Source organism: Schistocerca cancellata, chromosome 4 (genome assembly GCF_023864275.1).
Source record: "Schistocerca cancellata isolate TAMUIC-IGC-003103 chromosome 4, iqSchCanc2.1, whole genome shotgun sequence".
In the NCBI taxonomy this organism is placed as follows: domain Eukaryota; kingdom Metazoa; phylum Arthropoda; class Insecta; order Orthoptera; family Acrididae; genus Schistocerca; species Schistocerca cancellata.
Window position 1 is genome coordinate 441,123,609 of NC_064629.1, and position 23,790 is coordinate 441,147,398.

Below are 23,790 nucleotides of genomic sequence, written 5' to 3' on the forward strand. Positions count from 1 at the left end.
ATAATCAAATTACTTTTATAGGACACTGAAATGCAGTCACAAAAAATAAGGAGACCAGATAATGACAAAAATTATGAAATATTCCAGTAAAGTTACAGAAGAGATAGATTTAGTTGAGAATTATGAGCAAACAATTTTAAATTTAAGGCATTTCTTAATTAAATGGTTTCTATATTCAAAAGCAGTTTCTCTACAAAATTAAATGACACATTTTTGTAACGTGTGAGGCAATGGAGAAATACAAGGACCTCAGATTTTGTTTTTTTCAACCATAAATATCTATCAGCAAAGCACATTTTTCAGAATCTAGGAGCACTAAATGTAGAAATTAAGAATGCTGACAATGAAATCAAGTAATTACAAATATTGTGATATGAGAGGGAGGAAAGTTAGGAGAATATTTTTTCTAGAAAAAGCTGGTAAGAATTTGGTAACATCCCTCTTAGACAATGAATAGACATAATTTAGTTCCAACATGATGAATGTAAAGGAATTATGGCCAATATTTAAATGGAGTGTAAATGGTCCTCTGGAGAAGTATGTGCTGAGTAAGTGGATCAAGTACAGAAAATACACACCGTAGTTAATAACTAAATTATAAATACGCTGAGGAAGCAGAGACTGTTGCACTCTCAGTTAAAAAATGAATGCTTAAATGATGACAGGCAAAAGTTAGTAGAAATCTGTGCAACTGAAAAAAGATCGATGTGCAAAGCTTTACCACTTTTTTCATACCTTAGCAAAAGTTCTTGCCGAGGACCTGAGAAAATTCTGATCATACCTAACTCAGTACATTTTCACCAATGGCAATTGTTCATCAGAGACAAGGGTATCATCAAGAGTGCACCAGTCAAGCGTGATTAGGCTGCTCTTATTCTCAATATACATTAATGGTCTGACGGACAGGGTGGGCAACAATCTGCTGCTGTTTGCTGATGATGCTGTGGTGTATAGGAAGGTGCTGTCATTGAGTGATTGTAGGAGGATACAGGATGACAGACAAAATTTCTAGTTTGCTTTAAATGTAGAAAAATGGAAGTTAATGCAGATGAGTAGAAAAACAATCCTGTAATGTTCCAATATGGCATTACTAGTGTGCTGCTTGACACAGTCATATCAATTAAATATGTAGGTGTAATGTTCTAAAGTGATATGATATGAAATGAGAATATAAGGATGGTAGTGGAGAAGCTGAACGGTCAACTTCAGTTTATCAGGAGAATTTTAAGAAAGTGTAGCTCATCTCTAATGGAGAGCACATATAGAACACTAGTGCAACTTATTCTTCAATAATGCTTGAGCGTTAGGAATTCCCACCAGGTTAGATTAAAGGAACACATGACAGCAATTCAGAGACATGGTGCTAGATCTGTTTGTGATAGGTTCTATCAAACTGCAAGTATTAGGTAGATACTTTGTGAAATGGAGGGAAGACGACACTCTATTCCTGAAACACTATTGAGAAGATTCAGAGAAACAACATTTGAAGCTGACTGCAGAACGATTCTACTGCTGCCATCATACATTTTGTTTAAGGGCCACACAGATAAGATAAGAGACATTAGCATTCATATGGTGGCATGTAAACAGTTGTTTCCCCCTTGCTCTATTTGCAAAAGGAAAAGGGAAGGAAATGACTAGTAGTGGTAAAAGGCATCTTCCGCCATACACCATACAGTGGCTTGCAGAATATGTATGTAGACACAGATGTAGAAGCAATACTACTCATGTCACTTACCAGATGATGTATTCAAAGCACATCTTTATTTAGACACAAAGACAACCACCACCAAATGGGAAGAGTGCCTAGGGGACATCCAGCACTTAAATGCTAAGTATGCCACAGAGCATGTCTCATGAGATTGGGGTGTCTGCTACACAAGGCAAACCATTTGGTAACTCCCACTCACTATGTTCCCCTAAACTCCAAAGATGAGAACTTGCTTTTCATTGTACCCCCTTATTCTTCTATGCATTTGAACTCTCTCTTTCCTTTCTTGAATCACCTCTGTTAGATAATTTCTTTATTTTTCTCCTTCATAATTGTCCCTCTTATTCTCCTCTTATTTGTAGTGGTCCTTTCTTTTGCTGTTTTTTTTTTTCTTTTTTTATATATTTATATTTACTTCTCACTCTTTCATTGACTTCTACATTCTCTGACCTGAAGATGGCGCAGTGCTTATTCGTATAATGTTTTGACCCATTTATGCCTGTCTTCTTCCTTATACAAATTGGGAGCTTTTCGAACCTTCCCCTCAGCTATTTCTCTTTTCTGTCTGAAGAAGCTAGCAGTGCTGTTACTGATAGTTATTAATTTCTGTCTATTGTACAGGTATTTGTATCTCATGTACTAGCCAATGGTTCTAATGGAACAATCTGATTCACTTTGATGTTCTGATGTTACACTTTTTCTCCTTCTATATGAATGACTGTATGACAACAAGTTGTTTTGTGCAGATAACATCTGACTTAAATTTTTGTGACTGTGGAGTGGTATGCTACAAGCATGAATCAGCAGTAGAACTGTGCAAACAAGGACCTGAGCTAAACATCTTTGATGAGCTCTGTTATGACTTAGATGTTGTTGAAAACTACACTAGTATGTTGAAAGGCATGATGCAATGCCTAGAAGATCCTGTAATAAACTGTGAGCAAGAATCTGCAGAAAATTCAAGTAAACAATACTTTCACACTGGCACCTGTGATCTTAAATATTGTGTGCCGTTAAGACATAGGTATAAAGTTCTGTCCGAAGATGGTGAAAACTGTGAAAAGAACTGCAGAGGCATGAAAGATGACTTAATCAGCCATAATAGCCATAGGCAAACATACACATTGCAATCTAGGATTAAGACTCCCAAATGTACAAGCCATGTGGAGTAAAAGACAGGCACAAACTTAAAGATATTACTTATCAAAAGAAGGTAAAGGTGAAATACTAATCTCATCAGCAAGTCATGAGAAAGACCTAGCCATGATCATGGCTGAAGAGCAGACACAGTTTAGAGTGACAGGGAAACATGAAGCCTGGTGTGCTATAATGTGAAGTACTCAGGAACTAAGAGATATTTAGTAAAAAGTGTGGCAGTTTGTCATAATTGGTGGAGGAAATAATGTGTAGTGGAATGAAAGTAGACTTGCAACATGGGCAGTGACAGAAGTTCTTGAAAAACAAGTGCAAGCAAATTTTGTTGTTGTTAGTATCACTCACAAACACAACCTAATAGAAAACTCTAGTGTGTATCAGGAAACTGTCGCAACAAACAAGAAGTTTCAGAAGATTTGCAGGAGATATAAGCATGCCACATTCACTGAAACAAATGATGTGAGGGAACATTTTACCAAGCATGGTCTACTTAGAAATCACAGTGGGAAGATCATGCTGTGCAAAAAAAAAATATTAGACGTGATTATGAAGAGTGTTCCAAGTGCACCAGCAAACAATACAATAGCAGTGCCATTGTCAGCAAAGCCTGTAACTGCTGCAGAGGAAGATTTGCATTCACCAGACAAAGACAGGGGCAGAGCTACTAGTAAATACAACTGTCAGCAGCAGGCTCTTCTCCAGCACAAGCAGTACTGTTGTCACAAGCAGATGAATCATCAACACTGCAAACAACAACTCCACAGCTACAGTGCACCTGCACCAAAATCAGCAGCACAAGGGACATCATCATCACTGGCAGCAACTGCAACAGTGGTAGCAACAGCAGCAGTAGCAGCAACAGCAGGCGCTTGAGAGGGATGCAGAAGGAGTCACGGGATCACACTCAGAAGGAACGAGGGTTTTCTGTACTCGCAGCTGGGGTGAAGAGTAACATAGATACTATTAATGTAGATATTTCCACCATAAAAATTTTGTACCAGAATGTTCAGAATGTGTCATGTAAACTTGAAGAGATTGAAATATTATTAGCAACTGAGACAGCATAAATTTTTATTAAGTTAGAATGATGCTTTAAAGAGAATGAAATGTGTGTTTACAATCCAGAGAACTTTAAAGGATTTAATCATTTCTGCAGGGACAAAAACAAGGAAGGGTGAATTACACCATATGTAAGCAGTGAGACAAAGTAAATTTCTCGATGGCCAATTGAAAATAGTTCATAAATGTTTTTCAAAGCAGTAGTTATGGAAATAAAGTTACAGGGAGAGATATGTTACATATTGGGTCTGTTCGGATCACCTAGCTCACCAATAAATAGCTTTTTAAAAGAACTAGAAGTATTTCTAGATCAGGTGATAAATGAATTCCCTTATAGTAGTTATAGTGGGGGATCCAAATACTGATACATTAAAAGATAATTGTCATAAAAGAAGTTTCTGTGATCTGATCAATGCCTACAATCTCCAATTAGGTATTCGAAGCCCAACAAGATGTTGCCAGACCTCACAAACATTGATAGATCAGACAAGTACTTCAAATATTGGGAGTAAATGTTGTGTGTGAAAAAATTCTCCTAGAATCCAGATAGTTAAAACCAGAAAATTTGAGTAGACTACAAATATTAGTAAATGGGGAAGACTGACAGGAAAAACACTCCATAAATAATGTTGAGGAGAGATGGGAGTGATTTTGTTCAACACTAAGCTATTACATAAATACTGCTTGCTCTACTGTATCCAGAAGTCTAAATATGGGAGTTAATAACAAATGGACCACCTCAGATATTATAAAATCAAGGGAAGATCTAAAAATGGCATATGAAAATTGCCAGATAACCAAAACTATGGCTAAATTGACACATATAAGGACAAGAAGAGAGCCTACAGTAGAATTATAACATAAACTAAGTCCAAATTTTATCAGAACGAAATTTCAACTTCTAAAAACATTTCCAAGACTGAATGCTTACACATCAGTGGGTGCAGGAAAGGGTCTGCTAGGAAAGAGAGCAGTAATATAATTTTAGAGAAAGATGGTCCCAAAAGCCAAGTAATATGTATAATATATCCAATACTACAGCGTGTATTTTTCTAATGCCAACAAGTAAATAAGAGATAGCAAAAATAACACACACTCCAAGGCCCAAAAACATGGAAGGTCTTGACGGGATACCTATGTGTATAGTAGAGTACTGTTTTCAGTGGTTGGTAGAACTCGGACTAATTTAATAAACTCAACCATGGAACATGGGATATTTCTTAAATGGCTGAAAACAGAGTAAGGTTGTGCTCATTCATAAGGGTGATGATAAGAAAAATCCAATAAACTATAGGTCAATTACTATAATGCCCGTCTTATCTAAAATTGTGGAAACAGTCTTGAAGGATAGAATATTAAATTTTATAGAGAAGAATGACATACTAAATGAGGCACATCGTGGATTTAGAAAATATATATCTACCACCACAGTCATAGCTAACTTTGTAGCCGAAGTTATTGGAGCATTCGATCAAACAAAGAAAAGTTTGTGGTATTTTCCTTGACCTCTCAAAGGTATTTGATTGTGTTTGTCACTACAAACTAATTCACAAGCTGATCTATTATAATATATCATGGGAAGGCAGATGACATCATACAATTATTTATGGAAAACAGAGAGCAGTGTGTAGAAGTAAAATGTAAAAAGTGTTGTGCTATTGTAAACATACACTCTAATTTTCAGGCAGTTAATTATGGTCTACCTCAGGCAAAAGTTTTAGGTCCCCGTCTGTTCATTCTGTACGTAAATGATTTGACATCAGCAGTAGATGACAATGTAGTAATGTCTGCAGATGACACTTCACTCGTACTAAAAAGTGACTTGGTAAAAGAACTGGAGTCAAGTGCTTCTGCAAATCTGAGTGAGGCTTACAATTATTTCAGTGAAAACATGTTTGTAAATTGAAATAAGTCAACACAGACACAACTACAAGTGAATAAAACGGCAGAGACTGAGAATATTTCCCTTAAACTGGGTAATGCAGTTCTCAAAGAGGTACGGAATTACAAATTATTGGGTGTCATCATTGAAAAGCATTTGACTTGGGAGAACCATATCAGCAACGTATGCTCAAAAGTAAGCACTAACATATACTTAATGAGGTGGATGTCAAGGACAGTACGCAGACACGCTGTTAATAATGTAATATGGTCTAGTCTACCCCCACTTATCTTACTGCATTTTAGTCTGTGGAAATGCTGCACATATGCATGTCTATAGGTTCGTGAAGCTTCAAAAGAAGGCTGTTAGACACATTGCAAATGTTACCCCAAGCCAATCCTGCAGAAATACAATCAGGCAACTTAATATCATGACAGTCCCTTCACTATTTATATTGAAAACAATTATGCATGTGAAAGCAAATAGTACTATCCAGAAGAATAGAGATATACACAATTACAAAATGAGAAATAGGGACGATCATCATCTACACAGGAAGTGGCTCAAATTATACAAGAAAGATCCTATAACTGCTGGGTGCATTTACACAATAAACTGACACTCAGCATAAAAAGCATTCGAAAGACATCTATTTTCAGAAACAAATTAAAAGGTTATTTAGTCTCCTTAACCCTGTATAGTTTAAATGAATACCTAGAATCTGAACAGTAGAGAGTATTTTTTTCAAGCAGCGAGGCCATCATAAAATGTGTACCCATAAACCAGTAAGCACAAACATAAAATACTTGTACTGTCTTATTATATAAGAATGATGCTGTTGCTGCCACGCAGAGTGGCCATGCGGTTAGAGGTGCCATGTCATGGATTGCGTGCCACCTCCTGCCGGAGGTTCGAGTTCTCCCTCGGGCATGGGTGTGTGTGTTGTTCTTAGAATAAGTTAGTTTAAGTAGTGTGTAAGTCTAGAGATCGATGACCTCAGCAGTTTGGTCCCTCAGGAAATCGCACACATTTTTTGATCCTGTTCTGTTGCTGCTTGCCCTTTTTTGTTTGTTTCAGGTGCACTGAAAGACATGCTGTTGTAAAGTGAGGCTATCAGAGTGTAACATGGCAGAATTACTCAGTGCATGGTGTAGACTACTGGAGTGTCATGGTGAAAGAATGATATTGTGAAAATGTGAGGATGAGCATATGATTACTGTGTTGTCATGAGGTTTGGTATTTATCATACAGAAAATTTACATTCTGCTAAATTGTGCATGTCTGATTCATGTGATGTATATAATTGAAACATTGGCTACGTCTATGTGACTGCATTTATATAATGAAAATTGTCTACAGAAGGATTAAGAAATAAACAAATGAATATAAAGTGTCAAAGATACACAAAATGCATATATTTCAGTGAAGTGAGATAAGGTAAATAGAAAAGGAATCTCTGAGATTTACGAATAAAGCATAATTACTTTAAAAAAAAGCGACATTACCTTTGTAGATCCTAGATGGCATTTAATATTACCTGAACAGTTAACACATGAAGACAAAGTGACAAGTGACAGCCACTGCTATCATTATAATGACTTACATCCTCTCAACAATCCATTAAATACAAAATACTCCAAACACATGTGAATGAAGAAATGTACAACACTCAAATAAAAACCTTTTTTGCTGAGAAACTAAATGCTTCCTGTATTCTAAAGGCTCAGTCTTTTTCAATGACTGTTTTAATACAGAGCTATATGGAACAATATTATGAAAAGGATAGTAAAAACCGAAACATTGTTAAATGCTGTAACACAGTTTAGAACCAATTGCATCAAAGAAATACAAGTTCTTGATTGAATAACATACAATAAAACATACACCAGACAATATAGGTACTGTAATGTAACAAACAGGAAACGTTCAAAATATAATGGAGGCATGTTTATGGGTTTATGATCTCTGTACTTTACAGTTTTCAAGTGATTTACAGAATAAAGAAACTCCTAACTCTCTTACTGAAAACCAACTTTCATGACAACATTATTTTTGTGTATTTCACATGGCAGTGTTTTCTATTCCTCTCATCCCATCTAACATTTCCTGCTACACTCAGTGAGTACTAATCTGAGTAAAGACCAAGTGAAGAAATCATTGATATGGTAAAAGAAGTTGAAATCTACTCACTCTGTTCTCCATGCAAGAAATCCTTTAATGTCGGTAATGGTACTACAAAAGCTTTGAAGTTTCGTAGCATTCAATTTGCATGATAGGTAAGTCCAGCTCCACAATGCAATGCATTGATCCACAGAACCAGTAATAATGAATCCATTAAACATTTTTATGCCTGCAACAAATGTAAACCAGTAGAAAAACATTCCTTTTCAATTCTGATAGATTCCACAGCAAACAAGTTGCAGCTATTATTGAATAATGTGAATATTTTCTTCTGAATAATTATTGCATACCTGTAATCTGTGCAAGATGTGCAGTTGTATCTTTCCAATGAGAAAAACAAACTACATCCATATCTCCAGCATTCCCAACCTTCAAATCAAGCATGGTTAGTGATAGTGCATTATCATCACCACCTGTACCAATAACAAACCTCTCACATGATACACTAAATGTATCACTACTATTAATGCCTGTTTGGTGCACTTTCATTGAAAACAATGGTTTTCTCTGTTTCTCTGTCTGAACAAAGGAATTTTTATGATTGTTAGACATCTGAAATTTACTTCTTACTGTGTCATGGATATCATCAGTTAAATCCCATAATTTTAAACATCCATTGGTGTCCATTGTAAAAACAAAATAATGGTTCCTGGTGAAAAGATAGCCAACTTTCAACACACACATTTGGCTGGGAAATGCTTTCAGATGATTCAGATGGTCACACTGTGTATTGTAATTTAGCAACCTGGAAAATAAAATCATTAGTGTGTGAGTTACCGAAACATTTAAAATTCAGAGAAGAATGGCTAAGATTCTGCTGCATTTTAAACAGCCTAGAAAATTTCACAACTGTAGATCCTAATGTTAAGACCTTCAACAGTCATATCAAACTTCTAAAATATGAAATATTAATAAAAACATCTCATCTAAAGTGCATACATTGCACAAGGAAAATAGTGAAACCAAGAGTGAGTATTTCAAAATTATTTTAAAAATATCAGTACACAGTCTGTTGCATACAATTTCACCACAAAACCTGTTAACAAATTAATACTGTGAAACCATTTACTCACACCAACAATAACAGTTCCTACACAGGCGTTGTTCCATTCTTTCAGTATTTTTATTGATTGTTCAGTTTTATGAATAGAAGAGCAAATACAGATAATGAAACATACACCTGTGCGGCAATGTAACTGCAGCAGCACTGAATTTGGAATTAATCCAATAAACATTTTCAAAAAAGAAGAATTATTAAATTTTGACATTATAACTGAAGTGGCACACCTTGAAGTACACATGGATGTTGTATTGATAACTAATAAGTCACTCATAAAGAGAAAAATCAGACAGTTATATGTGACATTAACTCATCATATATAATGAACTTCAAGACTTGAGTTTGCACAAAACAGAAAATCGCATATGCTACATTGATATAATGAACAGGTAGAATCCTCTCTCTGTACATCTTTTACCAAATGAAAAGCTACAGATTACTAACAATCAAACCTCATTGGCTGATCTAGCAGTCAAGTCAATTTTGTAATAAGTCTGCCAAAAAGTGACACCATGAAAATAATTTCTGATTAGGCCCCAGATGTTGGAGAGTCAAGGAATAAGATCCAATGGTAATAGCTTGTTTGCTGCTACTAACAAAAAGATGTGCATAAAATAAGTCAAGAATGTCTATAACTCTTCTTTGAGTTATAGACATTCTTGACTTATTTTATGCACATCTTATTGTTAGTAGCAGCAAACAAGCTATTACCATTGGTTCACATTCCTTGACTCTCCAACATCTGGGGCCTAATCAGAAATTATTTTCATGGTGTCACTTTTTGACAGACTTATTACAAAATTTAATTTCATCTTTTAATTTACTGTGTATTTTTCTGCTGAATGCTGTACCTCTAATAAACGCCAAAATTCCTTTTAAAAGAATTATATTGACTTCTACAGATATCACAAGCAGGTTCCACAACACTAATAAAATCATAAATCAGTATACAATTAAGTGATTCAGCTTGTTTACTGTTAAGAGTGTCTGTAATATAGACAACTAGATTTCTGAACAATTCTCAGTCACTCAAAATATTTTAGTGTTGATTTCGCTTCATGAAGCACATATTCAAATACTATGTTAATCTGCACACTTATCAAGTAAGTTTTTCTAGTATCAGATAAAATATCAACATTTATGAATGGATGAAACAACTCTCAATTAGAACTAGGAAAATTTACATTGTACAGATCAGGATGATAATACAAAGCAAGAGCAATATATTCAGGAAACAGATGCAAAGATTAACTTCTCCCTCAACAATGGAAACTATTTGCCATGAAAGAAGTGGTGAGCTGGCTAAATAAATGCAGATAAATGTTACAGTAGATGGAAAACTGACACAGAGACAAATAAGAATAATTTATAATGAGGAGAAATGTAAATGTTGCAGTGCTGCACAGTAAATATGAACAAAACTTGTCAGGTATAGGCAAAAATCATCTTAAATGTAAACATAAAAAGGTGGATAAATTTTATTTTAAATAGGTAACAAGGTATGCATGGGCAGACAAATTTGAGGAATGGATAGTTATTCTATTCTTCTGATTACCATGGATATTAAGATCCACCAGTACTCATAGCCACTCTGAATTGAAGTCCAGTTCAATAACATAATAAAACAAGCACATAAACAAGCTTGGTCATGGGAAGAATTATTCAATGATTATGAACGAAAATAAATTGGTTGGAAGTGGAAAATTGCACATATCACAAAATACAGGGTTATCACAAGTACCCCTGATATTTCAGTAGGCAGAAAATACATGCAAATACAGTCATCTTCTGAAAACCAGGAGGTAGTTATGAATATGTCTGTATAAGCATCCTGATAGTGTATAATCAAGTTTTTATTACACAGTTGACAAGATCAGCAACTTAATGTTGACCATCATAATTTTTGTACAATGATATAACAATAAAAGTAAAACTAAAATTTTAATTTTAATAACCCAGTGAAAATTCTTAAGAGTCATCTATTAGATATATACCAGAGAGGATGAATGTCATCATCTTTTGCTGACAAGTATAGTTCATTAAAGCAAAACAGAATGTCATTTCTGAGATTGTATTTATGTGCTGCAGTGTATACTAAAAGTAGATTGCAAACCTGTCAGCTGGTACATATTCAGAAACTGTATTTCACCTATTACCAGTTACATTTAAAAACTCATAAAAGTCGCCCGATATATGTTTGATGTCATAGATCATTTGGTCATTATCTTTAATTACTAGATCACCTTGTTCCTCATACTCTTTACCATTTCCCTTCTGACTACACTTTGTACTGTATAGATTTCATTTTCAAACATATTAATCTTTGACATGATGAGCAAGCTTTTTGAGTTTCTGATGATTCTTCTCAATGAAGAACAATACTTACTACAACAAGAAAGGAGTTGCACATCTGTGCTTATCTTGACCATTTGACATAGTTATATCTATTGCTACACGATAATTTACTGCTCTTTGTTATCCATTGTTTCTTTGCTACACCACTGGTGCCAAATATCACAGTTTTTGTTGGGAACTGGTTTTTAAGGAGAGAAATTTACTTATAACTGTATTGAATTTAGAATTTACATACATTGCCTCATATTTGTTATTTTGGATAATGCTTTGAAGGTTAATTCTAAAGGTGCAATATAAGATCATTAACTAATCTAACAGTTTTCTAAGTTAACACATTCTTTGGAGTTGCCAAATAGTCTTTTATGACTAATTGGCTATCATCATCTGATAACCCATTTAAAACTGGACGAATACTAATTTTGTAGACTTTGTCCTCATACACTAATGAGTTGCCTATCAAGGTGTCAGTATCTTCAACAGTTACGGTGGAAAAAAATAACTTCTAATGGAACTGAGGTAAATAGTAAGTGCAAGACAAAGTGTAGGGCTACAGATAAAGTGACGCTGAATGAAATGCATTTGGCTGTCAAGAGGGCACTGTGTGGAGCCTTCAATTACCACTGTAGCAGAATATTATTGAAAGATTCTCACAAAACCCAAAGAAATTCTGCTCGTATGTGGAGACTGTTAGTGGCACTAAAGTTCATGTCCAGACACTCAAAGGTGAGAGAGGAACTGAAATTGATGGTAGTAAAGCAAAGGCAAAAATGCTGAACTCTATTTTCAAATGTTTCTTTACGAAGGAAAATCCAGCAATGTTGTACCAAAATTTAATTCTTACATCACTGCAAATATAAGTGACGTAGATAATAGTGTCAGTGGTATTGAGACAAAGCTGAAATGGCTAAAATTGAACAAAGCTTCTACATCTACATATACAAAGATATTCTGCAAACCATCACATGGTGTGTGGTGGAGGGTACCCTGTACCATTAATAGTCATTTCCTTACCTGTTCAACTTCCAAATAGAGTGAGGGAAAAACGAGTGGTTACATGCCTCCATATGTGCCCTAATTTCTTGTATATTATCTTCATGGCCCTTATGCACAATGTATGTCGGAGGCAGCAGAATCATTCTGCAACCAGTTTCAAATGCCGGTTCTCTAAATTTTCTCAATAGTGTTTTTCAAAAAGAAAGCCACCTTCCCTCCAGGGATAGCCATTTGAGTACCCAAAGCATCTCTGTAACACTTGCATGTTGTTTGAACCTACCAGTTACAAATCTAGTAGCTCGACTCTTAATTGCTTCAGTGTCTTCCTTCAATCCAACCTGGTACGGATCCCAAACACTCCAGCAATACTAAAGAATAGATTGCATAAGCATCCCACATGCAGTCTCTTTTACAGGTGAACCATCCTTTCCTTCAATTCTCCCAATGAACCAAAGTTGATCATTTGTCTTCCACGCTGCAGTTCTCACGTGCTCACTCCATTTCATATCACTTTGCAACGTTACGCCAAGATATTTAAATGACTTGTTTATGTCAAGCTGGACCTTAGTAATACTGTATCCAAACATTACAAGTTTGTTCTTCCTACACATCTGCATTAACTTACATTTTTCCACATTTAGGGTTAGCTGCCATTCAGCACACTAACTGGAAATTCTGTCTAAGTTATCTTGTATCTTCCTACAGTCACTCAACTTTGATATCTTACCATACACCACGGCATCATCAACAAACAACAGCTGACTGATGATCACTCTGTCTGCCAAATCATTTATGTATATAGAAAACAACAGCAGTCCTATCAAACTTCCCTGGGGCACTCCTGACAATACTCTTCTCTCTGATGAACATTCACCACCGAGGACAACATACTGGGTTACTTAAGAAGTCTTTGAGCCACTCACCTATCCATGAACTTATACCATATGCTTGTACCTTTGTTAACAGCCTGCAATGGGGCCCCATGTTAAATGCTTTCTGGAAATCCAGAAATATGGAATCTGCCTGTTGTCCTTAATCCATAGTTCTCGGTATATCATGTGAGAAAAAGGGCAAGCTGAGCTCTTTACAGGAGCAATGCTTTCTGAAACCACACTTATCCGTCGACATAAGCTTCTCTGCCTCAAGAAAGTTTTATTCAAACTACAAATATATTCAAGGATTCTGCAGCAAACAAAAGTAAGGGATACTGGCCTGTAATTTTGTGGGTCCATTATTTTACACCTCTTATATACTAGAGTGACCTGCGCTTTTTTCCAGTCACTTGGGAGTTTGTGCTGGGTACAAGATTCATGATAAATGCATGCTAGGTAAGGGGCCAATGCCATAGAGTACCCTTTGTAAAATCGAATCAGGCTTCTATCCGGATCTGGTGATTTATTTGTTTTCAAATCTTTCAGTTGTTTCTCTATGCCAGGGATGCATATTACAATGTCATCTATACAGGAGTCTGTCTGATGATGGTATGTTTGTACAATTCTCATGAGTGAATGATTTTTTGAATGAGAGATTTAAAACTTCAACTTTCGTTTTGCTATCTTCAACTGTCACACCAGACTAGTCAACAAGGGACTGGATGGAAGCCTTAGACCCACTAATCAATTTTACATAAGACCAGAATTTTCTTGGTTTCTTTGCTAGATCTTTTGCTAAGGTGTGACAATGGTTGTTGTACACTTCATGCATGGATGTTTTCACATAAGTATGAATCTCTACTGACTATTGCTTGTTATCATTTGTGCATTCCGTCTTGAACCGTCTGCTTCCTCAGCATCCTCTGAATTTTGTTATTAAAGCATGGTGGGTCTTTTCCATCCTTTATCCTTACTAGGCACATAACTCTCCACACCACAATTTACAATCTGCTTAAACTTTGCCTATAATTCTTCTACATCCATTTTACAGGAACTAAGTGATGTCAGTCCCCTGTCTAAGTGAGATGCTAACAACTGCTTATCTGCTCTATCTAGCAGAAACACTCACCCAGCCTTCTTGACTGATTTATTAACTTTTGTAATCACAGTCACTATAAAGACATTATGAATGCTAGTCCCCGTTTCTATATCGACATTGTTGATAAGATCCACCCTATTCGTAGCTACAAGTTCTTAGATATTTCCATTGTATTTGGACTGCCATACTAGCTGCTCAAGACAGTTTCCAGTAAATGTGTTCAAAAGTATTTTGTATGACTGTCTGTCTGTACCCCGCACAATGAATCCATAGACATCCCAGCCTATACTCGGCAGGTTAAAGTTGCCTTCAACTAGTATTGCATGATCTGAGTATTTACGTGCTATTTACCATAGACTTTCTTTGAATGACTCTAGAATTGTCACAGTGGAATCGAATGGCCAGTAAACACATCCTACAATTAACTTGGTTTCACCTATATCTGTTATACATGACCAGATAACTTCACTGTCACATTCAACTTCAACCTCAATAGAGATAGTATTTTTGTCAACTGCAATGAACACTCCCCTCCTCTGGCCTCTAGTCTATCTTTCAGATAGATGTTTCATGACTCGCTAAACATCTCAGAGCATTCTCCTTTAGGTTTCAGCCAGCTCTCAGGCCTAAGAATAATTTGAGCACAAGAACATTCCTGGAGGGCAGTAGATTTGGGAACTTTATTATCAACACTTGAAAAGTTTACTGATAAAATTATGACAGTCAAAGTGTCTTTTTTCTGAACCCCATTTGACTTCTCTTGCTGCATATTAACTGGCGAATGTTTGTCAGAGCACCTCAAATTACTGCCTAGGATGAAAAACCCTCATGTGCACTCCACAAGTACTCTGATATCCAAGTACCTGCTTCCTCTGTGTACTGCACCCCTGACCTATTAAGGGGATTCCCACACAATAACACAGGTCCAGAAGTCTGCAGCCTAGACGGTCACAGAGTCGATGAAGTGATGAAGCCTTTGGTTGAGAACTTTCACTTGGCTCCAAACCAAAGGACCCAAATCAATTCTGAGAACAATGACACAAATTGTGAGCTCTGCTTGCACCTCATGTACAAGGCCAGCCATCTTCACCACCACCGCCAGCCACTTGTATGAAGTGAGAATGGCCTCAGAAGCCATGCAGCAGGCGACAGGGCCCAATGCAATACCCATGAGATTTTGTTCCAATTTGTGACTCATTTAGACACTCTTTTAACTAGCATCTACTGTGCATCCCTCAAACAAAAAACCATGCCCAGTAGTTAGAAGAAAGCACAACTCACACACATCTACAAGAATGATAGTAAAAGTGATGCACAAAAATACTATCCAGTGTCATTGTAGTAGAATCTTATAACATATTCTGAGTTCAAACATAATGAGGTATCTCTGAGTAACCTCCTCCATGCCAACCAGCATGGATTCCACAAACACAGATCATGTGAAACCTACTTGCATTTTTTTCACAAGACATCCTGAAAGCCACAGATCAACACAGTCAGGTAGCTGTACTATTTACTGATTCCTGAAAACCATTTGACTCTGTACCACAAATATGCTTATTATCAAAAGTTAATTCATATGGGGTGTCAAACAAAATTTGTCAAAAGATTGAGCATTTCTTAAAGAGGGAGTACACAGCATGATATCTTGTGTGGAGGGTCATCAACAATGTACAAGTAACTTCAGGTATGCCCCTGTACAGTGTTTCGACTCTTGCTGTTCATGTTGTGTGTTAATGTCCTTGCAGACAATATTAATAGTAATTTAAGATTTTTCACAGATGGTACAGTTATCTATAAAAAATACTGACTGAAAAAAGCTGCATAAATATTCAGCAGGCTCTTGACAAGATTTCAGAGCAGTTCAAAGATTGGCATCTTGCTTTAAATGTTCAGAAATGTAAAATTGACTATAATATCAATGAGTCACAACTGGAATTGGTCAACTCAAACACCTATACTGGGTCTGCTACATGTAATGCAGGTGGTGGGCTTCAAATTGTTGGTAGAGTATTAGGGAGATTCAGTCAGTCCACAAAAGATATTGCTCACAAAACACTCATGTGACCTATCCAAGAATATTGCTCATGTGTGTGGTACCCATACCAAATAGTCCTAGAGGGTATTTGAATGTACACAGAGAAGTGTACCACAAATCATAACACTTCTGTTTGAGCCATGGGAGAGAGTCATACACATTTGCTCCTGTAGGGTTTGTTAGAAGAACATTTGACTAATTACACATGCAAGAGGAAATTTAGCAATTATTGTTCTCATGCTCCATATTTGAATGGAACACAAAGAAGCCCTAATAACTGGTACAATGGCAAGTAACTTCTGCCATATGCAGAGTATGGCTGCAGATGTAGAACTATTAAGTAAAATTTCTATATCACATTGCCCAGACTTAAAAAAAGAAATATTAAAATCACCACAAAGTATCATTTTCCTACTTTAGTCAGGTAGGAGGCATAATAAGGTTTCATATTTATTTAAAAGCTTCTAAAAATTTCCCAGTGGGGATCTGTAAATTGTAATAATTATAATTATGCTATTAATCCATTATGACTTCACATGCACTTGGTTCCATGTGTGTTCTGCATTAAAACTACTTGTGTCTGCAGTTTTCAATTTGTGATTATTTTTCACATAAAGGACAACTCCTCCTTTCTCCATAAGAGAAATTTGGTACAGTAGGCTCAAAAACAACAGCATTACAGTATATGCAACAGTCATTATCACAAACATTCAGTCAATTCAAGATTACTCAATCATCTCTCTGTGGAATACGGAAAATAATTAACTCCATTAAAAACAAAAATTCAAACAAGACATTAAAAAGATGTTCTTCTAAAGCATCTAGTATACTCTACATCTACATCTACATCCATACTCCGCAAGCCACCTGATGGTGTGTGGCGGAGGGTACCTCGAGTGCCTCTATCGGTTCTCCCTTCTATTCCAGTCCTATTCCAGTCCCGTATTGTTCGTGGAAAGAAGGATTGTCACTATGCCTCTGTGTGGGCTCTAATCTCTCTGATTTTATCCTCATGGTATCTTCGTGAGATATACATAGGAGGGAGCAATATACTGCTTGACTCCTCGGTGAAGGTATGTTCTCGAAACTTCAACAAAAGCCCGCACCGAGCTACTGAGCGTCTCTCCAGTAGAGTCTTCCACTGGAGTTTATCTATCATTTCTGTAACGCTTTTGCGATTACTAAATGATCCTGTAACGAAGCGCACTGCTCTCCGTTGGATCTTCTCTCTCTCTTCTATCAACCCTATCTGGTACGGATCCCACACTGCTGAGCAGTATTCAGGCAGTGGGCGAACAAGCGTACTGTAACCTATTTCCTTTGTTTTTGGATTGCATTTCCTTAGGATTCTTCCAATGAATCTCAGTCTGGCATCTGCTTTACCGACGATCAACTTTAAATGATCATTCCATTTTAAATCACTCCTAATGCGTACTCCCAGATAATTTATGGAATTAACTGCTTCCAACTGCTGACCTGCTATATTGTAGCTAAATGATAGGGGATCTTTCTTTCTATGTATTCGCAGCACATTACACTTGGCTACATTGAGATTCAATTGCCATTCGCTGCACCATGCGTCAATTCGTTGCAGATCCTCCTGCATTTCCGTACAATTTTCCATTGTTACAACTCAGCTATATATTTAATGTATCACTTTCCTGCGGTTTCTTTTGAGCAGAGTAAATTATGCAACTGCAAGAATGCTCTTTAGAAAAGGCAGTATGACAGAAATTAATTATTACCAACAATTTTTACTATTTACTTTCTTCTCAAAAGTTTTTGGAAAAGGTGATATATTTCAGAGTGGTTGAGTATATCCAGAAATACAAGATTCTGACCCAGCAGGGCCTCTCCACTGAACATGCCATCTACCATTTCATTGACCATGTATTAAAATATCTAATTGACAAGATTTCATGTACCAGGATTTTTTGTGATCTGCATACAGCACTTGACACTGTAAATCACAACATCGTTTTGGAGAAGCTTAAATTTTATGGCTTTCAAGACATATTAAGTAACTGACTTCATGTTTTATTGATAAGAAGCAAGGGGTCACATTAGACGACTTACACAGCTCTTGCGATGAATCTTTTTCTGCAAGGGGACAAACCATCAACAGACATACAGCAGGAAGGAAATAAAATATGTAATAATGGTTGTTTGAAATTCAGAGTGTGTATACTGAACAGAATTTGAATTGAAATCACATATTATAGATCTTAGCAAATGATTGGTTCAGTAACATTTGCTCTGTATATAATTGCTCATTTTGGTAACAAAAGTTTCAAAAATTAACTTATTTTCATGCACTTACAATCATTAATGTCACATGGAATAATTTTGGGGTAATTCCTTACAAAGAGACAAAAGTATTCATGACACAGGTACATACTGTAAGAATAATATCTGGTGTCCATCCTCAAACTTCATGTAGGCAACTGTTTAAAAAAAATCAGGCATACTAACCACAGCCTCACAATATGTTTAGTCTCCTATAACGTTTCCTATACAGATTCAAGCATATTTGAAAATAATAGCTGCAGTCGTAAATGTAACACTAGGAATAAATATAGTCTCCACTGTCTAAACCTTATCCTTATGCTTGCACAATAAGGAGCAAAGTATAGAGTCATAAACGTATTTGACCATCTCTCTTGTGAATTAAAGGTGCTGGCAGACAACGAAAGTTTTACAAATAAATTGAAGTCATTTATACTTGACTTCTCCCTCTACTTCATAGATGCATTTCTGAGGAGATAGTGTGCATATGATCAGGTTACATTTACCAAATTTTGTTGTAAATTAAGAGAAACAAAAATTCCAGTTATGAAAACCATGTCTTATTTGTGAACCTACTGACATAATTCCACATTGTGGGGAATTATTGAAAATATGGGCCATGGTACATGCAAAATACTAGACTAAATTAAATTATCCTGTAGCAGCTAACTACACTGTACAGTCACATTAACAAACAACCTGTCTAAAGCCTAAATAATCATCTTTTGCAGTGCAAACCATTGAAAGGTGTGCACGAAGAGTCAGTGAGGTTCTGGAAGGCACCTACAGGGATGTGGAGCCACACCAACTACAGTGCTGTGGCCAGCTGCACTAGGTTTCTTAGTTGAGGATCCATAGCGCAAAGAACCCAATCGAGGTGGTCCCACAGATTCTTGATTGTGTGTTAATCCAAGCAGTTTGGAGGCCACAGGAGTACAGTAAACCAATCCTGGTTCTGAACCACAAACATACACTTTGAGTTGTGTGACATGGTGCATTGTCCTGCTGGTATATGCCATCATGCTGAGGAAAAACAAACTGGCATACCTCTGCTGACCCACTGTGCCTTCCAGAATGACAAAATCATCTAGGGAATGCCACAAAAACATTTCCCAAACCATAACGCTGCCTCCTCCAGCCTGGAGCCTTCTGCCAAGTGTCTGCGGAGTGTTTGGTTTCAGATGTTTCATGCTGTACATGCCATCGACCATCTGTCTGATGGAGTATAAGATGCGTTCATCTGAAAAGACCACCTGTCGCCACTCAGTGGACATCCAGGTGTGATACTGTCATGCAAATTCTGGCCTTCATCACAGATGAACAGCAGTCAGCATGTTTGCTTGAACCAGGTGCCTGCTGGGGAGGCCCTTATGCAGCAACAATCACTGAATCGTCATTGAGGAGACACTGTTCACAGTCCCTTGGTTCATCTGGGTGGTGAGGTGCATAACAGCTGCACATCTATTCACCCAGACACATCTTCATAGTCAGCATTCACCCTTGTCCTCTATGGACCATGGTGCATCACAGTTTCCTGTGTGCCAGTTCCGATAGCACCATTTTGCAATGCACAGTATACTTTAACCATGGTGGCACATGAATGGTTTACAAACTTAACAGTTTTGAAAATCTTCCACCCTTGGCCCAAAATGTAAGGATCAAGTCCTTTTGGATGTCAGATAAATCACTCTGTTTCCACTTTTACGACAAATCCACTGTTTTCTGCATCCCCCAAAAAGCTTTATATATCCTCCACTGATAGTGCTGCCACCTGGCACAGTGAGTAGTTATTGCACATGGATGTCAAACATAAGTGGTGATCACATTAAACAGGCTGGGCCATGTATAAGCAATATGTGCACTAAAGTACCATATGTACATGTATCGAGTTCTGCAAGACTTCTGTTTCTTTCATTAAAACACTGTTTTTTCAAAAGAACTGCACTCATCTATGGCACTTCATTTTATCTTGAATTCTGTAGCGCAGCATGTTCACCAGATAATCTCAACAGATGTATCCTGAACTTGACAGCCTCAGATGCTTGTGTTTTCGGCAATAGTCAATTAATATTATTCTACACTCTTAAATAAATTTTGTTTACAATATTTCTGGTTTCAGCTGCAGTTTCTTCTTCACATATTGAAAAAAAAATGGCATCCTTGAAGTACTTTCAGAATTTTCATTTTAAAAGAGAGATAAAGTGAAATTTAGAGGACGGGAGGAAGGTGGGATCATAAGAAAATTATTGTAATGTAACAAGAGGATAGTTTTGTCAGTCTTGTAACATAAATGATTATATACAGCTTAATGAACTCAAAACATGGTTACCTCCAGTTCCCATCTGAACACCCTGCCAAAATAAAAGCAAATGGAACAGTGTATTCACAAGTGTCTCTTGGGGTGTGTTCGGTTTGCAAGATGCAGATGTCCATATACCGCATATCTGCCTCTGCCACAGGCTGCAGTGCCTTCCAAGGTGCTTTCTTCTTACCTCCACATTTATTCAAAATATCTGAGCAAACTTCAGAGCAATACACTTGTGGCAATACAGCATCATCTGAAAGAGAAACATGAGAGAGGAGATACTCAATGTTGACACTAACATAAACATGTGTGCAACCCATGTGCGTGCGCGGCCACACACACACACACACACACACACACACACACACACACACACAAGGGAAGGGAGAGGTGCTGCTTGGGTGGAAGTGTTTTATTTTAACCATGTTTTTATTAGGTCACTTTCTTGTCTCTATGTCCATTTGGCACAAATTTTGCACCTGATTTTAAACTAAATTCCCAATAGGAAATGGACCTGAAATTTTAAAAACAGTGAAGAATATTAACTTGCTTTCTTGTCAATCTGTTTGGTATGGCTGGGGGTGGAGGTGAAAAACTTTGGTAATACCTAACATCTCGGCTTCCCTGCAGGATTGACATGTTGTGTAGTAGTATATTAATTCATTCCAGGCAGTATGTGAGTGGACATCCATGAGTGAGCTGAGAGAGGGAGGAAGAGGAGTTGAATAGTGCTTTCTTGTCTGTCTGTCTGTTCAGTATAAATTTTGTAATCAATTTTAAACTAAGTTCCTGATGAGCTAAAGACCTGAAATTTTAAACATAGCTCAGAACTGGATGCCAATGCAATACTAATTCGTAAGAATGCAGAGTCTGGTGGTGGCAACACTGAGTAAAGTGTTCTCAGGTTTCTAGTCATGTCAAGTGATTAAAATTACATAAGCTGTTGGCCAAGCACTCCTTGGCCATATTCAAGTGATATGACTGCAAGTGAGTTGCTGGTACACCCCTTATATAAACTAGCTGTTGGCTGTGACATCACTGGTACTCATGGCACTGACATGTATGGGCATACATTGACTCGGTATTCGATATGCTTGCTTCAACCACACGATTGTAAGATCCCATGCCATACTGAGCTGCCAGCCACTATCACTAATTAGGGTGTTATCAGTGACTTTTATTTCAGTGGTTTCTTTAATTACACAGTCCCAGAAACCATTAGGGCAAGCCATGATGGGCATTTCATCAAATTTTATCTGGTGAGCATTTTCTAAAGGAATCTCAGTTAAAGCAGATTCCTTAGGGTATCACAGGTGATAAAACCTCTCGTGCTCCTCTCTGCATTGCTCTATAGTGTGCACTGTTTGTCCAACATGAGACTGGCTACACTTACAAGGTATCTTGTAGATTCCAGGTGTTCTGAGACCTGCTGCATCTAATATCCTTAGACACAGTGCCATTAAAGCCTAGTTGTTTCTTTTGATACATTGACAACACATTCATCATTTGGTCCCATGGAAATGAGAAACTTGATGACTCCTTGGAACTCCTCAAAGGTATTAACAGCAACACTCAGTTCACCTTGGAAGTAGAAAACAACAAAATGTCGCCCTTTCCCAATGTCCTCATCCACAGCAAACAAAATGGATGCTTTGGTCACAGCATCTACAGAAAACCTATCCACATCAATCCATACTTATACACCATCAGTCATCATCACTGGGCACAGAAGTGCACTGTGTTATAAAAATTGGTGCATTATGCAAGAATGATATCAGACGTTGATAACCTGTCCCATACTTTAAGTCACCTAAGCAAGATCTCCAGGAACAATGGCTGTAGTGTTGATTAAATAAATGAAGTGATTTCAAGCAAGAATCCCAATAAGACCACTGGCAAGCAGCAGAAAAAGAAACTTGCTTTTTTTGTTATTCTGAGGCTACATGTCAGGCAAGATAAGCCACCTGTTGAAACAATGCTAGATAAAATTGAATTTCAGGCATCTGACAAAAATCCACCAAATAATGAGACCAGTTAAAGATACAGCAGGTCTCAGAACACCTGGGGTCTACAAAATACCTTGCAAGTGTGGCCAGTCTTATGTTGAACAAACAATACGTACTGTGGAATAACACAGGAAGGAGCTAGAGAGGTTTTATTGCCTATGATACCACAGCATGCTTTACAAAACCGTCACAGATAAAATCTCATAAAAAATCTTTCACATCTCTCACTAACGGCTTCTGGGATTGTGTAGTTAAAGAAATGGATCCAGCGACTGTGCGGCCACATTGAATGTTGAGTCAACGTATGCCCATACATCGCAATGCCGCAAGCACCTGTGACGTCACAGCTGGCAGCTAGTGTATATATAAGGGGGTGTACTACCAGCCCACTGGCAGTCATATCACTTGACAATGGCCAAGGAGTGTTTGGCCGAAAGCTTGTGTAATTTTAATCACTTTATGGTGCTAGAAACCTAAGAACTTTTTTTTCAATATTAATTTGCTTTCTTGTCTGGTGTGAGGAGAATGCTTTCTGTACCACTCCAATTTCCCCCTGCGCCTGTTCTAGTCACATGTGATTTTCAGAAATAACAATTGCTGGTAAGCCTCTGTGTGAACTCAAATATCTCTAATTTTTACCTTTTGCTGCTCTGGTCATGAGTGATTGACAGAAATAACAATTGCTGGTAAGCTTCTTTGTGAACTTTAATCTCTCTAATTTTTACCTTCACAGTCTTTTTACAAGATGTAAATAGGAGGAGACAATATATTGGCTGAGCCAGGTGAGG

The 23,790-nt window shown here is 37.1% G+C and overlaps 1 protein-coding gene across 2 annotated transcripts in view; it reads right to left on the reverse strand.

The window, feature by feature from the left end:
- Nucleotides 1–23,790, reverse strand: part of LOC126183594 (WD repeat-containing protein 6) — a 284,304-nt gene that overhangs the window by 18,752 nt on the left and 241,762 nt on the right. For both annotated transcript variants that reach the window (XM_049925694.1, XM_049925693.1), the window contains exons 13-15: nt 21,021–21,249; nt 8,279–8,733; nt 7,998–8,157 (exon numbers count right to left, since the gene is read on the reverse strand). In XM_049925694.1, the coding sequence (XP_049781651.1) occupies nt 7,998–8,157; nt 8,279–8,733; nt 21,021–21,249 (844 nt within the window). The remainder of the gene's footprint in view (nt 1–7,997; nt 8,158–8,278; nt 8,734–21,020; nt 21,250–23,790) is intronic.